Here is a 15,097-nt window from a genome sequence, read left to right as displayed (position 1 = left end):
TTTAATACAGTTTAATTAATTCACTTTAAATTCACACCTTTAGTTGGCTCAGATTAATTTTCCTGAGTGGCTCATATAGACAAGCCTTTAATGAAGTTTTTAGACATACTAAGAAGCATTTTATAAATAAAATGTTATTGAGAGGGAAGTAGGTGAGCAAGTCATTTTTCTTTCTTCCTCCCTTGATAATCCTTCCCCATCACATACACTGTACTTATCTTACCTTAATCACATTCATAACTATGCAAACAATGCATAATTATACATTAGGAAACAGAGTCAACACAGATGACATGTCTTTGAGATACATAAAGCTACCTGACATGCAGGAGCTGAAGTGAACATAGGACAACCCTTAAGAAACCCTCAAGGCCATAGCAACCAAGCCATAGAGAACAGAGTGAAAAAACTGATACAGGCCTCCATCCAAAGTCCACCCATTCTGCTGGAACATGGCATGCCCTGGTTCTCTCAAATGGAGTAATAGAAGCTTCTCTTCTCACCAGCTTCCCCACCACTCATAACTGCAATCCACTCACAACGCTACAGCTAAACAGATCTTCCTTTCCTGGTGTGTCGGCTCTGCCAGCATCCCTCTGCTCTAATCCCCTCAATCACTTCCTGTCGAGCTACACCTCAAGGCTGTGTACAGCTCCTCTCCTGCACATCTCAACCCTTCCTTCCATATACATCCCCCCCCGCTTTGCATACTACACCTTCCCAACTCTTCTGACCTTTATAAACCTCTGGTCTCTCCAGTGGTGTGGGAACTAGGGGCGTTGCCACACACTCCCTGGCTTGAAGTAGTAATACAAACACCAAATACATGGTTTCCACCATCAGTACCCCCTGGCCCAGAACCCCTAGCCTTTCCCAGGGCTTTTCCACACTCCTGCTTACACCAGGAAGAACAGTTACACTCCTGAGCACCAGATCACCTCCGTCTCCTTCAGATCCTTCCTTAGCCTTTTACTGCCATCCTCTCCTGTGCCCGGTATACTCCTAAACATTAACTTACCAAGTACATCAACACACAAACAACAGTAAAACAAACAAAATGGAGACAAGTGGCAGGAAGCAGGAAAGAGTTGTCTTTTTCTCTGCTCCACCTCTTTTGCCTCTTTTCTTGCCAGGCTATGTCTAATGCATCAGGCACACCTAGCGTGCGAGAGATTGGTGTATATATCCTATTTGAGAGAGATTAAGTCTGGTCAGTTCTCACAGTGCAGCCCGAGAAGATTTTTACTTCAACCAAACTTGGTGGGGTGAGTGTGATCGCGGTCATATCTACAATACTACTAACAGTAATAATCTAGTATAACCACCACCAAACAGGATATGGCTAGTGCTGGTGGCTAAGATGAATAGAACTGGGATGTCACTCCACACACACACTCCTCTTTCCTCCTGTTATTAGACAAGAGATCAAAATGCCAAGGGGTATGAAACAATTGAGAACTGGCATCAGATGGTCCTCTCAATACTCACTTGCTTGGCATCTAGACAAGTGAGATGTAGGGAAAGCCAGTCGGACAGACGGGGAGGATAGTGAGTAATGGATTCTGTTCAAGCAGAGATTTAATTGCAGTTCCATTATTCTTCCAGGCCAACCAATACGGAACACAGCAAAACAAGTGCTGACAATCTCCCTTCCCTGTCCCTGCCCCTATGCCTGCTTCAGAATTCTTGCTTCCTAGACAGTCAACTAGCTAAAACAAAGCTCAAATGGATGTATGAAGTTTTGGTAACAGACAGGCTTTATGACACAGCACATGCCAGTGACAGAAATGAGGCGGCACCTTTTATAGAGCAATCACATCACTGACTCAAACATTTTTCTGTTCACAGCTTTCCTTTGTGGGTGTTTCTTTTATAAGCATTTAGAGCTCATGTAGTGGCAGGAAGGAAAGCCTCTAGTTAGTGAAGCCCTTGGTCTCCTGTCATCTTCAGGTAATACATTTATCCAAAGAACACTCAATGCCCTTTATACGTAAGGCAGTTTTTATGTTACTTGCTGCATTTCCTGTGTTTCTGTGGTGCCCACAACTACCTACAAGAGTTGGTTATTTCAGTACTTGTTCAGCATGGATTAGCAGTAATGAAAATTTTCTTATTAGGTGGTTTGACATCAATACCTACTGATTATCTCCCTTTACATTTCTACATATACTATTGATTGATCAGTATCAGAGGGGTAGCCATGTTAGTCTGGATCTGTAAAAGCAGCAAAGAATCCTGTGGCACCTTATAGACTAACAGACGTTTTGGAGCATGAGCTTTCGTGGGTGAATACCCACTTCTTCAGATGCATGTGTGACACATGCATCTGAAGAAGTGGGTATTCACCCACGAAAGCTCATGCTCCAAAACGTCTGTTAGTCTATAAGGTGCCACAGGATTCTTTGCTGCTTTTATTGATTGATCAGTTTTCATGCACATTTCCTGTCTGAAAGGGAGCAAGTCACATGAAAGCTCAGATGAAGACACTCTACACTACTGAAAACTGGAAGGTATTTTTTAAAAAAGGTAAAGGGTAGTGACTATATTTCATACTCAAAGTGCCAGACAACATGGTGTGGTTTACTGTAGGAATTTTCATTTTAATAGGAACAAAACAGAAAGCTATTTCTTTTCCCCCTTGGAAGGGAAAGGTAAAGTCCTCCTTTGCCAGCCCAGTCTCATGTATTGCCTACTATGCTTCCAACTATGGAGAGAGAGAAATTAAGAATGAGAAAAACACTGTATGTCTGTATGCAATTTGTCAAGCACATCCACCAATATTTCAAAGAGCTGTAAGTTGACTTCCCCTTAAAAGAGCAGCTCTCACTTTAAAAAGTTACCTGTAATATCTTGTACTCACACAGCAAACCATTTGCCTATGGCAATAAAAGGACCTTCAGCGCAACAGAAATGTTCTCAGAAAAAATGTAGAGTTTGCTGACTGTGTTATAGGCTGAGCTCTGGCTTCATGTGTGCAACTCTTATTAACATTAATGGAGGTTCTGAATAGACAACAGGCACAATGAAGATGTACAGATTTAGATGGAAGAGACTTTCCAGCCCATCTAGTCTATCCTCTGCCAATGCAAGTTTGTCCCAATGTTACATCACGATTGCTTTGCCCAGTTAAATAAATACTAGACTGACTCCGGTGGTAGGACTGCCACAGATGTCTTTAGAACCTAAAAATGGCCATACTGGGTCAGACTAATAGCCCATCTAGCCCAGTAGCCTGTCTCTGACAGTGATCACTGCCAGATGCTTCAGAGGGAATGAACAAGCAATAATCAAGAGATCCACCCCCTGTTGTCCAGTCTCAGCATCTGACAGTCAGAGGGTTAGGGACACCCCTGTAATGGGGTTGCGTCTCTGACCATCTTGGCTAATAGCCACTGATGGACCTATCTTCCATAAATGTATCTAATTCTTTTTTGAACTCAGTTATATTTTTGGCCTTCACAACACTGCCTGGCAATGAGTTCCACAGGTTGACTGTGTGTCGTGTGAAGTACTTCCTTTTGCTTGTTTTAAACATGCTGCCTATTAAGTTCATTGGGTGACCACTGGATCTTGTATTATTTGAAGGAATAAATAACACCTCCTTATTCATTTTTTCCACACTATTCATTATTTTATAGATCTTTATCCTATAGACCCTTAGTCATCTCTTTTATAAGCAGAACAGTCTCAGTTTCTTTAATCTCTCCTCATATGGAAGTTGTTTCATATCCTTGATCATTTATGTGGTCCTTCTGTTTACTGTTTCTGTTTCTAATATATCTTTTTTTGAGATGAGATGGCCAGAATTGCATGCAGTATTCAAGGTGTGGATGTACTATGGTTTTATAGTGTAGCATTATGATATTTTCTCTTATCCGTTTCCTATTGCTTCCTAACATTGTTAGCGTTTTTGACTGCTGCTGCACATTGAACAGATGTTTCCAGAGAACTATCCAGTGACTCCAAGATCTCTTTCTTGAGTGGTAACAGCTAATTTAGATCCCATCATTTTTATATATAGTTGGGATTATGTTTTCCAATGTGCATTACTTTGCATTTATCAACACTGGGCAACAAAATGGCAGATAAAATTCAATCACCCAGTTTTGAGAGATTCTTTTGTAATTCTTCAGTCTGCTATCTTGAGTAATTTTGCATCATCTGCAAACTTTGCCACCTCACTGTTTACACTTTTCAGATCATTTATGAATATGTTGAACAGTGCTGGTCCCAGTACAGATCCTTGGGGGACACTGCTACATACCTCTCTTCAATGTGAAAACTGACCATTTACTCCTACTCTGTTTCCTGTTTTTTTAACTAGGTCTGGACCTATGAGAGGACCTTCCCCCTTACCCTATGACTGCTTAGCTTGCTTAACAGCCTTTGGTGAGGAGCCTTATCAAAGGCTTTCTGAAAGTCCAGATACACTATATCCACTATATCACCCTTGACCATGTGTTTGTTGAATTTTAATAGATTGGTGAGACAAGATTTCCCTTTACAAATGCTGTGTTGACTCTTCCCTAACTAATCATGTTCATTTATGTGTCTTATAATTCTGTTCTTCACTATAGTTTCAACCAATTTGCCTGGTGGTAAAGTTACGCTTACTGGCCTGTAGTTGCCAGAATCCCCTCCGGAACCTTTTAAAAAAAAATTGGTGTCACATTAGGTATCCTCCAGTCATCTGGTACAAAGGCTGATTTAAGTGATAGGTTACATACCACAGCTAGTAGTTCTGCAATTTCATATCTGAGTTCTTCAGAACTCTTGGGTGAATACCATCTGGTCCTGGTGACTTATTACTATTTAAAGTATCAATTTGTTCCCAAATCTCCTCTATGGACACTTCAATCTGGGACAGTTCCTCAGATTTGCCATCTAAAAAGAATGGCTCAGGGGTGGGAATCTCACTGATGTCCTCTGCATCGAAGACTGATGCACAGAATTCATCTAGCTTCTCTGCAATGGCCTGGTCTTCCTTGACTGCTCCTTTAGAACCTCAATCGTCCAGTGGCCCCACTGATTTTTGGCAGGGTTTCTGCTTCTGATGTACTTACTTTATGGTTAGTTTTGTAGCCTTTTGCGAGTTGCTCGTCAAATTCTTTTTTAGCCTGCCTAATTGCACTTTTATGTTTGACTTGCCAGAGTTTACGCTCCTGTCTATTCTCCTTTGTAGGATTTGACTTCCAATTTTTAAAAGATGTCTTTTTGCTTCCAACAGCCTCTTTTACTCTGTTTAGCCAGGGTGGCTCTCTCTTTTTTTTTGGGTCCTCTTATTTTTTTTTTCTGTAAGAGATTTGATTGGATCATCTAGTCAATCTCCTGTATATCACAGGCTAGGGAATTTCACCCATTTATCCATGCATTGAGCCAAATGACTTGTGTTTGATTAAAGCAAGAAAGGCATTCAGTCTTGAACGGAGGATGTCAAGAGATGTAGAATCCACATCCCTTCCTTGTGTGTTTGTTCCAATGGTTAATAATCCTCACTTTTCAAAACATGACCCTCCTTCTAATATGAATTTATCTGGACTGAACTCCCAGCCTGGGGTTCTTGTTATACTTTTCTCTGTTAGGTTAAAGATCCATTTAGCACTTTATATTTTCTCCCAGTGAAGGTACTTAGCCACTGGAATCAAGTCAACACTCAGTCTTCGTTTTGGTAAGCTAAACAGAGAGAGTTTTTAAGTTTCTCCCTATACAACATTTTATCTACCAGCCCTCATAATTTGTGTGACTCTTTTCTGCATTCGCTCCAATTTCCCAGCATCTTTTTAAAAATACTGACAGCAGGTCTGGACACACTATTCCAGGACTGGACTCCCCAGTGCCATATACAGAAGTGTAATCAACTTCCTGCTCCCACTTACTACTGTGACATCAGCGGGCCATTTTTCCTGTTGTCCAAGTTAAGTGTTTCTTGGCTCAGCTTCATCTTGTTTCTTCTGGTTATTCCTCTCTGATCATACACACACCATTTTGGTCTCTCTTAATTTCAAATCCATCCAAACATCTGTAGACCCAAGGAAGATTTTAACGCCCAGCACCACTGGAAATCTCCCCCTTAAATCATATCAGTTGCTCTGGTTCGGTCAACGAGGGCTGGAGTTCTGAGTTGTGCCTCTGCGTGGCATAGGGCAGAACCAGGTGCAAGAGGAGGTAAGGTGGCTGTGAACTACCTTTGCACCCGCAGGATTCAAGGCTGCTCTAGAAGCCAATGCGGGCTCCAGTGTAAATCAGAGTGATCAAAGGATGCTCTAGTTAATGGTAGTGTCCCAGGGCTGCCTGTGGCCCGCTCTGCCGGTGCAACACCCAGAAATCCCTGTAGTACTGTGGGGACTCGCCACCTGCCCTGGCCCTGCCTCCAGCGTGGTCCCTGCCAGGTTGAGCACATAGGATTGCTCGCACTGGAGAAATCATCCAGATCGTCAGCAGTGGGGCTTTTACAGCTCCTGTGTATCAGTACAGTGGCATATGGGGTCCTGGGTGTTTGGATTTTAACCTTTCCTTATAAGTCATTTCTTCTAAAAACTCAACCATCTCTGTTACTTCCTTAGACAATAACCTTACTGTAGGGTGAAATATATCTCCAGACACATTGCAGAGCATACGTGGAATATCTCTCTCCATCTCTCCTCACCCACAATATTCTGCCACACCTGGGATGGAATATGGGAGCTCTTAAGCACCGCATACATCACTCAACAGTTTAGGATAGGAAAGAAAGACGACTGCTCAATGGCTATTTATAAAGAGAGTTAGGCAAAATACACTGTCATTACCCAAACTGGAACTTGGGCAGGACACCTGGACTAACAGCTCTAACTTGTGCTGAAGTCTTAGCAAAGGCAGCTTTCCAACTGCCAACCCCCTGTCGTGGTGCATAGGCTAGGAATGGGCAGAATAACAGCTACTGTATCCCCCAAATCACTTTCTGAAGCACCTATGGTGATCTCCCATCCAAGAACTGACCAAGCAAACGTACAGTTAGCTTGCAGTAACTGACAGGATCTACAGACAGATATGGTATTGTTGTGAAACAATGTGCTCATTTATTAAGTCTCTGGGCAACAAAACTGCATCATCGCTATGTAGAGAGGGGCTTTCCCCCCCCGTTAAGCTCTGGCCACTCAATGGAAAAGTTATGTTTTAAACAGCTTCACTGTACTGTATGTTTGTTTTCCCCATTAAATCTGCCATCATATTGCAGTGACACCCATTTTTACTGTGTCCCAGGAAGGGAAGTCAGCAAGCTCCTAAGCATGTGTTTGCAGCACCTAATTCAATGGGGGTGAATCTCCCACCATGACTGCAATGCACATTTTTTTAAAGATAGGGTTTTTCTAGTTTTTTTGTTTGTTTGTTTGTTTGCTTGGTTATTTGTTTATGTTAAAAAAAGCCATGTTTCCCCATCAATGGTTAGTTATTTCCATTGGAAAAGATCATTGTACAATTGCCACAGTGTTCCCCCCCGCATCTTTATTGCTATTTTATTTCTTCTAGACTCAATTTTCAGCCTCCTGAAAAATGAAACAAAGCAAAAAAAAAAAAAAAAAAAAAAAAAAAAAAGACTGGGCAAGGAGTCATTAAGTCCAGAAGAAGACACTGTCGGCCAGGAAGAATTGTGGAGCTTATGTGAGGTGTAACCGGGATTCGTTGTTTGTCTCTCTCCTTCATTTCTGTGCCTGCAGAGATTTAGCATAAGCTCTTATTCTCAACACCATCAGCTCAGCCATGAAGTCAAGTGTGTGTGCGTGCACATAGATGCATGCACATCTCAGGATATTCAGCTGTGCCACTGAACAGAGGATTAGTGGGTAGGAGATACTAGTGCTTCTACTCCTCACTGCATTCAGGGTCACCTTAGTGACGTTTTAAAAGTGTCTGTAAGGTAGATATGACTAGTACGGCACTGCTCAACCAGCAAGGGCAAGTTAACTACCCAGCTGACACCCATCGCCTCTTCAAGACAGAGTATTCACAAAGCGTCTGGCAGAACAGGAGCCCGCAACATACTACCTCCAAGCCACTAGTCCAGCAACCATTCTATATGAGGAAGATTAACATTAAAAAAGAAGAGGGATTTTAGCAAAAGTAAAACCTTGTTTAAGTCAAGCAACGTATGGATCACCAGTCAGCGTGTTGCTGTTTATCAACTATTGACTAGCAGTTCTTAATTTAAAAAATATATATTGGCCCATAGGTTGCCAAAATTAACTCCAGAAGACCTAAAAACGTAAGCTATTTTAGTACTTAGTGAAGTGAACTGGACATTGCAGTATATTTTAATTTATGTCCTCCTCCTCATATGAGTTCTGCAATGGCTGTCAGATACATGGCAAAATGTATGTTCTTCAAGGAGCGTCACTTACTCCACATGTCTCATTCTGTGCCTGCATGGGATTAGCCTTTGGCTCCATGTCTTGCCTTTTTTGGTTCTGCTTCAGTTGGTTTAAAGAAGGTTTTGACTGTGCTGCGCCAACAGTTTTGCTTGTCCACTGATCCACGAGTTTGTGAAGATCATCTGTGAACATTCCTTTCTTGTTGTTACTGTTGTTTGCTTGCACCTGGACCTGCAGAGTTGGTGGTGGTAGAGGCTCAGGACACGTTACAAGACTGTTTGTAGATGATCCTAGAAAGTCACACACAAAGAAAGGTCAGCTACGTCATTGTTAGTGTACCACTTTGCTGCTTGATTTATGTTTCTCCCGCATTAGGATTCAAAAGTTGGTATTTTTTGTCCTTTACTGTCCTCATCCCTTTCTAAAGAACATCTTTGCTTCAAAAAATGGTCCCTGTACCCACATTGATAGTTCCGTTACTGTGCATCATCTATGCCCCAGCAGTACCTTCCCCCTGGACCAAGTTATTTAGTAGTGTTGATGTAACATCACTTATAAAAGTATCTCCACAGATTATTACTGCTGGCATACAATTTGATGCAGCTACTATTAGCTTCTACGAATCAGGATTTTACGAGATCGAAAGGAAATGCACAGATAATATGCACTTCTGTTAATATTTATGCGAGTTCACATAAGAAAAATAAGCTTAAAAGTATAATGTAGGTTTCTAGTGTTAAGAGAGGACACTGTTGAGTTGGTGATGCTTCAAAGGCTACAGAAGCTTTCACTCTCTCTTTCCCTCTCACACAGAGTTATGGAAATATTTGTCCCATGTCCGTGCTGGAGCTCCACTTCCTGGCAATTTAGTACTATGTCAAAATTAGTGACGAAAGGTGCAGATTTCAATTTCCAGGGAAAAGATTAAGTGAAACAGTTTTAACAAATACACTTGGATATATTCAAAATACAATTTTAAGCAAAGACCATTTCTTCAAGCAAAAAGTTCAGTGAATTGGAGTGAAATGATTTATTTGTAAACATTAACATAGAGTCTTCTTTTCCTGCTAACATGAATTTTCCAGCCAATAAAGTGCGTTGGGAGCAAACCTACTAATGTTCCTCTAGTCACATAAAATACCTGCATCCTCTTTTAAATGATCATGCATTCAACCTCTGGTGTGGCTTCTATGTGACTCCTGCTCTCATTCTTTTGGGAAAGGGACCAGTGAGAAGATACGTATTTTGAGGATAAAGCTCTTCAAATAGTGTTCAATATTTCATGCATCTCAACAGGAATGAGGTCGCGTCAAGCTATAGGTTCAGCCAGCAGCAAAATGGCAGTTTTATAAAAACTGTACATAGAAGATTAGACACAAGCACTGTACTCAGTTCTCTCTCACATCACACACACAGAAAAAAATCACAATTATCTTGCAGCATGCGTGCTTTCCAAATCATCACAGGACATGCACTGTAACTAAAGAGATACCTGCTCACAATTCATATGCAGCCTAATTTAAAGTCAGCAAAGGCACAATAGCTGCTATTAAGTAAACAACTAGATTTTAGTCAAACATAAATAAAACATCCCATGCTATGAAGGAAATACTGAGAAACAAAAATGGGATAGTTACTACTACTGTGATCTTTGCCTAGACATAGTCGTTTCAGGGTGGACCCTACAAGGTAGAACAATACAAAGACACACAGAGTTAGGCAAGACCAAACACAACAGGTCTGATGGACAAGCTTCTGTACTTTTAGGCAGTCAAAAAGTAGTCACTATGCAAGGAGGAGCAGACAGAAAGTCAGCAGTTCAGGTGAGTAAAGGAAATCTAAATAATCGGGCAGCCCAAACCTATGTTTATGTGCAACCATACAAAAGCTTTAAAGGATATAACTGTGTGCCAAGAACAAGATTCAGTAAACGTGAAGATTTTTTTTAAAATCACCTTGGCTTCCAAATAGGGCTTTTTTTTTTTTTGATTCCTACTCTATTGCTGCAGGAAATGATGTTAATTCAGTTCATGATAGGATGCCAAAAATGATTTCAGTAACACGTAAAGCTAGTCTGGCTGCAAGGACTAACTGTAAACCAACCCCAAAAGTCGTTTTACCAGTCCAAAAAGATACATTGTTCTGCAGGTCTGAGGCCAATTTTTAACTGCTTCTGTAATAGGATGCAAAATTCAGAACTAAAAAAGCCACAAACTAGTTTCCCTTTCATGTCTTTTCAAGGTGCACAAAGACAGTCCAGACACCACCAACAGAGGTCTTATTTTTAACCATACTGTGTATTTTTCAGTATTGCCTTATTGTTACATTCTCCATCATCATTTTACAAGTTCAGCGGAATATTTGCTCTTACGATACCAGGCGTCCAGATTACCCTGAGTGTAAGGTCTTGCCAGGCAGGGCCATCATTCTCTATCAGAATATAAAATTTTTGGAAAGATATTTTGGATTCTGGTGAGAAGGAAGTCTCATGATGGTATGCCAGGGGGTGCATATCTGGGCACGGGTGTCTAGGTGCACTTCAACATATAAGCAAATCAGAGGGCACAGCAGAACCCAAGCAAGTGTGGTTCCCCTGCTTAGCAGCATGGCACCAACACACTATGGTACTATGGAAGAGAGCCAGGTTTAAGCTCAGGGGTCTTGGTTCCAAGTTTAATGGGGACTCTGAATGAGTCTTCGAAGCAGAGAGAAGGGAGACAATTCAGAGTTAGAACAAGTGGAAAAAGAAAAAAGAGAAACTGTTTTGGCATGGGTGGCACAAGGGAAAAAGGGATCTGAAAGAGATTATTTTTATTTTCTACACACAGCTGAGTGATGCTGTTCGCCCTGTAAATAAACAGAAGGACATTACTGAGGTAGTGTCATGCTTGATTTGTATGTAAGCAGATCCCAGTATTTTAGTACTCAGCTCTGTACATTTAAAAGGCAGATACAAGCACACACAATAATAACCGAAACTGAGTTTGGGTTACATTTGATTGATTTTTTTTGTCCTTTTGCTCTTCAACACCTCCAACATATCTTACCCTGCCTTTCCCCACCCTATAGTCACAGCCCTTATTACAAATCTCTCAGTGGGACTAAAATTAGGTTGTCATTTTGCTAACTACCTTGCAATACTGCAGAATGCAAATAAGAGCATTTGGCTTCATTAGCTACTGTACACAGTGAAAAGAACTTTTGTATTAGTGCCTGGAAAATACAAAAGCAGGCAGCAGATTACTGCACACGCTCAGATCACTAAGTTTAAAAACACCCTGCAAAACAAACAAACAAACAAACTTGTGCACCATGTCAACTAGGGTCCCAAAGCTATAAGCACTTCAGCATATGAGTGGCTGGGCAGATGAGTAGGCTTGCTGAGTTCAATGGTATGATTAGTGTGTAAAGTTACTCAGCCACGTAAGGGTCTATAAGAAAAGAGTCTATTAAACAAAAACATTAGGCAAGTGAACCACCAAAAATAGGGCTTACTTTTTCAAACAATACCTCTGCAGAACATTGCTTGGAAGACAGGAAATATGACCTTGACTGAGATAACACCTGAAGAAGAGCACTGAAACAGTCTGATATGTTTATTTTTAAAATACCTTCAGGTAATATCTACAGTCGCTGAACTTAAATTCAGGCACTTTATTTAGAAAGGTAAATCCTATTTGTTTCAGAAGTGAAAAAATAAATGCAAAGGAGTGTAAGTGATGGAAAGCTATGAACAGGATGCAACTAATTAAGATTTGAAGTCTGACCTGCCCTAGGGAGGTAACAGTAAAGTGGAAGGGAGTTCCTCAGATTTTAGATATCATCACTGAAAAATTAGGCAGCTACCATATTTTCCAGGACCCACGAAGTCTACTGTCCTATTCGTTCATCAACAGTTACCAAGAAGCTTGTAAGCTTAAAATAAATAAATAAATTAATAATAATAAAATCAAACTTCTCACATTTTTATAAACTGTTGGACCATTTTCCATCAGATGCTCAAGTATTTTACATTTTGGGGGGAATTCATAAAAGTGACAAATTTCAGAGCACACGCTCCAATGGCGCTTTTGAAAACCCTCCCCAAAGTCTATGCAAGATCTTTCACTGAATGTCTGATTCTCGTGGTACATAAGTAGGCTTGGCAGAATTGGATTTTTTAAAAAAATAATTTTACAAATAACATCAATGGTTATTTTTAAGCATTTTTTATATTTTCCTCAATTTAAAATTTTGCAGCTGTGGGAAATTATGGAGAGTCAAAAATTCAGGGGCGGCACGGTTAGAATTATTTAATGACAGTAGATGTTGAGATTAAAAAAGTTAAAGCTTTATAACCATTAAAACATAAGTTGTCAACATCATATGTCAAAATAAACAAAACAAATAGCCTTAAACCAAACTCTAATCAGTTAAAAAGCAACGCTTGTCTTACTTTGCCCATCTGTAAATTTTGATCATCATTGATGGAAATATTTTCTCAGTTTGCATATGAACAGTGAAAATCGACATGAACTGACATTTACCGATAAAAACTGAATCTTTCCAAGCGTTTATATAACCACCAGAGTGCGCACAGGTTAATAATTCTGGAACTGCTCTGACATTGATTATGCCAAAACCATCCCATTCTATTAGAAATGCAAAAAAAGATCCAACACTGAACAAAGTTAACAGATCAAAAAGCTGCCTGGGAAAGACACTGTGAAAGTGTTCAGGCTTTGGGATCATGTAAACAGTGGAGGAGGGAGAAAAATGGGAGGAAATAATAGGCCACAATTTTCAAAAGCAGCCCTTGATTTTGGGTGCTCCCATTGAAACACTTGGTGCTGGATTTTCAGAACTGTTGAACTCCCAGAACTGCATCTGGCCTCAAATGAAGTTATGGATTCTCAGCATTTCTGAAAATCTGGCCCAAGTTTCCTCAGAAGTTAGAGATCCAAAAATGAAGGTACCGAAAATAAGTGGTCATTTGGTCAATTGTCTTGAAGTATCATTGTCTATTGTTAAATAGGAAGGACAGGGAGTTACATTCTAATTGGCCTTGATCCAGCAATTTAAATTATGGAAGCAGACTGCTATGCCTGCACAGAACCCCATTAACTTCAATGGGAGCTCTGTGAGGGTACAGACCTCCACCCATATGTAAGTTGCAGGATTGGGGGCTGAATTTGTAGATCTGAAGTATAAGTAGTAACAACTCTAAGTGCTGGTCTACACTACCGGGGGGGGGGGGGGCGGAACCATCTAAATTATGCAACTTCAGCTACGTCGACGTACTCAGAACTACTTACCGCGGTGTCTTCACTGCGGTATGTCGACGGGAGCGATTTCCCTTGTGCTTCTCATTGAGGTGGAGTACCAGAGTCGACACTAGAGCAACAGGCGGTCGATTTATTGCATCTATACTAGACATGATAAATCAACCCCCGCTGGATCGATCGCTGCCCGTTGATCTGGCTGGTAGTGTAGACAAGCCCTTAGCATAGACACAGCGGTGACAAAGGCTTAGCTAACTGAATCCACAGAACAAGCCCATGCACAAGGGCTTGTTTGTAGAAGAAAGTTGCATGATCCTGCAAGGTGCTTAGAGCTCCAAACTCTTAATTAAGTCAATGGGAGGGTGGGCGCGTGTGTTCAATATTGTGCAACAAGCACTCAGAGCCTTGCAGAACAGGACTCTCAATTAGCTGTCTGCCTGGTGAAGTAAGATGGAAATTCCTTTTGAGGTTATTTTGTCTACTGGGATGGGCCAAAGTTGTTTTAAAGTGTCCTGATTATGACAGATTTTAACTAGTGCTATAAAAATATAAATTCTTAACATGTAACTTTTCTTTTTAGTATAAACAATTAAGGTATGCTATATACTGGCAGTGATACATAAATGGTTTAATAATCCACAAAGCATGAACTCAGTTAACATTAGCCATTTGATGAAGTACAGTTGCTAAGTAGATTCCTTTCTAATGTGTAACACTACTACTTTCTCCAGCTGAAATAATCTTTTCTTATACACAAGACCATCTATGTTACTAAATTATTTAGCAATTATGAGTGAAGAGTGGGACTCTTGTAAGTGTTTCATACCTAAACACTAGCAGGCAAGGGTCAATGTACCAATTTCTAACCAGGAGGGAAAATGTTGAAGAGTTAATTATGTCAGAGTACTCACAGCAGTTTCCTGACATACATGTCTGTTCTTGTCAGTAAATGCTAAAACCAAAAGGTGTGTACTAGGAAATTGGTTAAAGGGGTTATATATTTTCAGTAAAGATTGCTTCTGCATATCAATGGAATCCTGGCTTGAGTTTACTTTTGTTTAAAAAAGATGGGGTCTGAACTGTAAGATTTACACCCAAAAGCTGCAGCAAATTGTTTCCAGATTCTGATCTCACTATCCTCCCATAAGCATACAACAGAGATGCATACATACAGCATATTTAGAATTCGGCCCAAACCTTTGTAATTTGTCTACTGGACCAACTCAAACTGAAAGGCCTGAAAGTGGCTTTTAGACCAAGAAGAGGCAGTTTCCTTGTCATGGGAATAAGGACTATATGGAGCCACTATAAAAATGTCCTTTCCTCTCATGGACTGAGTGCACAGCAATCTTCCCTCCTGCTGGCCTTGCTGGCAGTTCAGGACTAGATCCAAATTGATCTCACACACTATAGCAACATGGTTTTCTGCTACTGACCTGCTAGACCCACCAGAAGAATGATTCAAAAGAAAAGAAACTGAAAAATTCA

At 40.6% G+C, this 15,097-nt stretch overlaps 1 protein-coding gene across 13 annotated transcripts in view; it reads right to left on the bottom strand.

Annotated features, from left to right (window-relative positions):
• The window catches only part of WNK2 (WNK lysine deficient protein kinase 2), a 192,673-nt gene that overhangs the window by 18,136 nt on the left and 159,440 nt on the right, over nucleotides 1-15,097 (bottom strand). For 8 of the 13 annotated variants that reach the window (XM_050959165.1, XM_050959166.1, XM_050959170.1 and 5 more), the window contains 2 exons: nucleotides 9,986-10,030; nucleotides 8,379-8,638 (listed from right to left, as the gene is read on the bottom strand). In XM_050959165.1, coding sequence (XP_050815122.1) covers nucleotides 8,379-8,638; nucleotides 9,986-10,030 — 305 coding nt within the window. Of the gene's footprint in view, nucleotides 1-8,378; nucleotides 8,639-9,985; nucleotides 10,031-13,642; nucleotides 13,722-15,097 lie in introns of those variants that run through there. The other 5 variants (XM_050959175.1, XM_050959177.1, XM_050959176.1 and 2 more) reach the window with 4 other exon arrangements.

This window comes from Gopherus flavomarginatus, chromosome 6 (assembly GCF_025201925.1).
Source record: "Gopherus flavomarginatus isolate rGopFla2 chromosome 6, rGopFla2.mat.asm, whole genome shotgun sequence".
Taxonomy (NCBI): domain Eukaryota; kingdom Metazoa; phylum Chordata; order Testudines; family Testudinidae; genus Gopherus; species Gopherus flavomarginatus.
The sequence above is the reverse complement of the archived record's forward strand: the minus strand, read 5'-3'. Positions and strand labels throughout refer to the sequence as shown.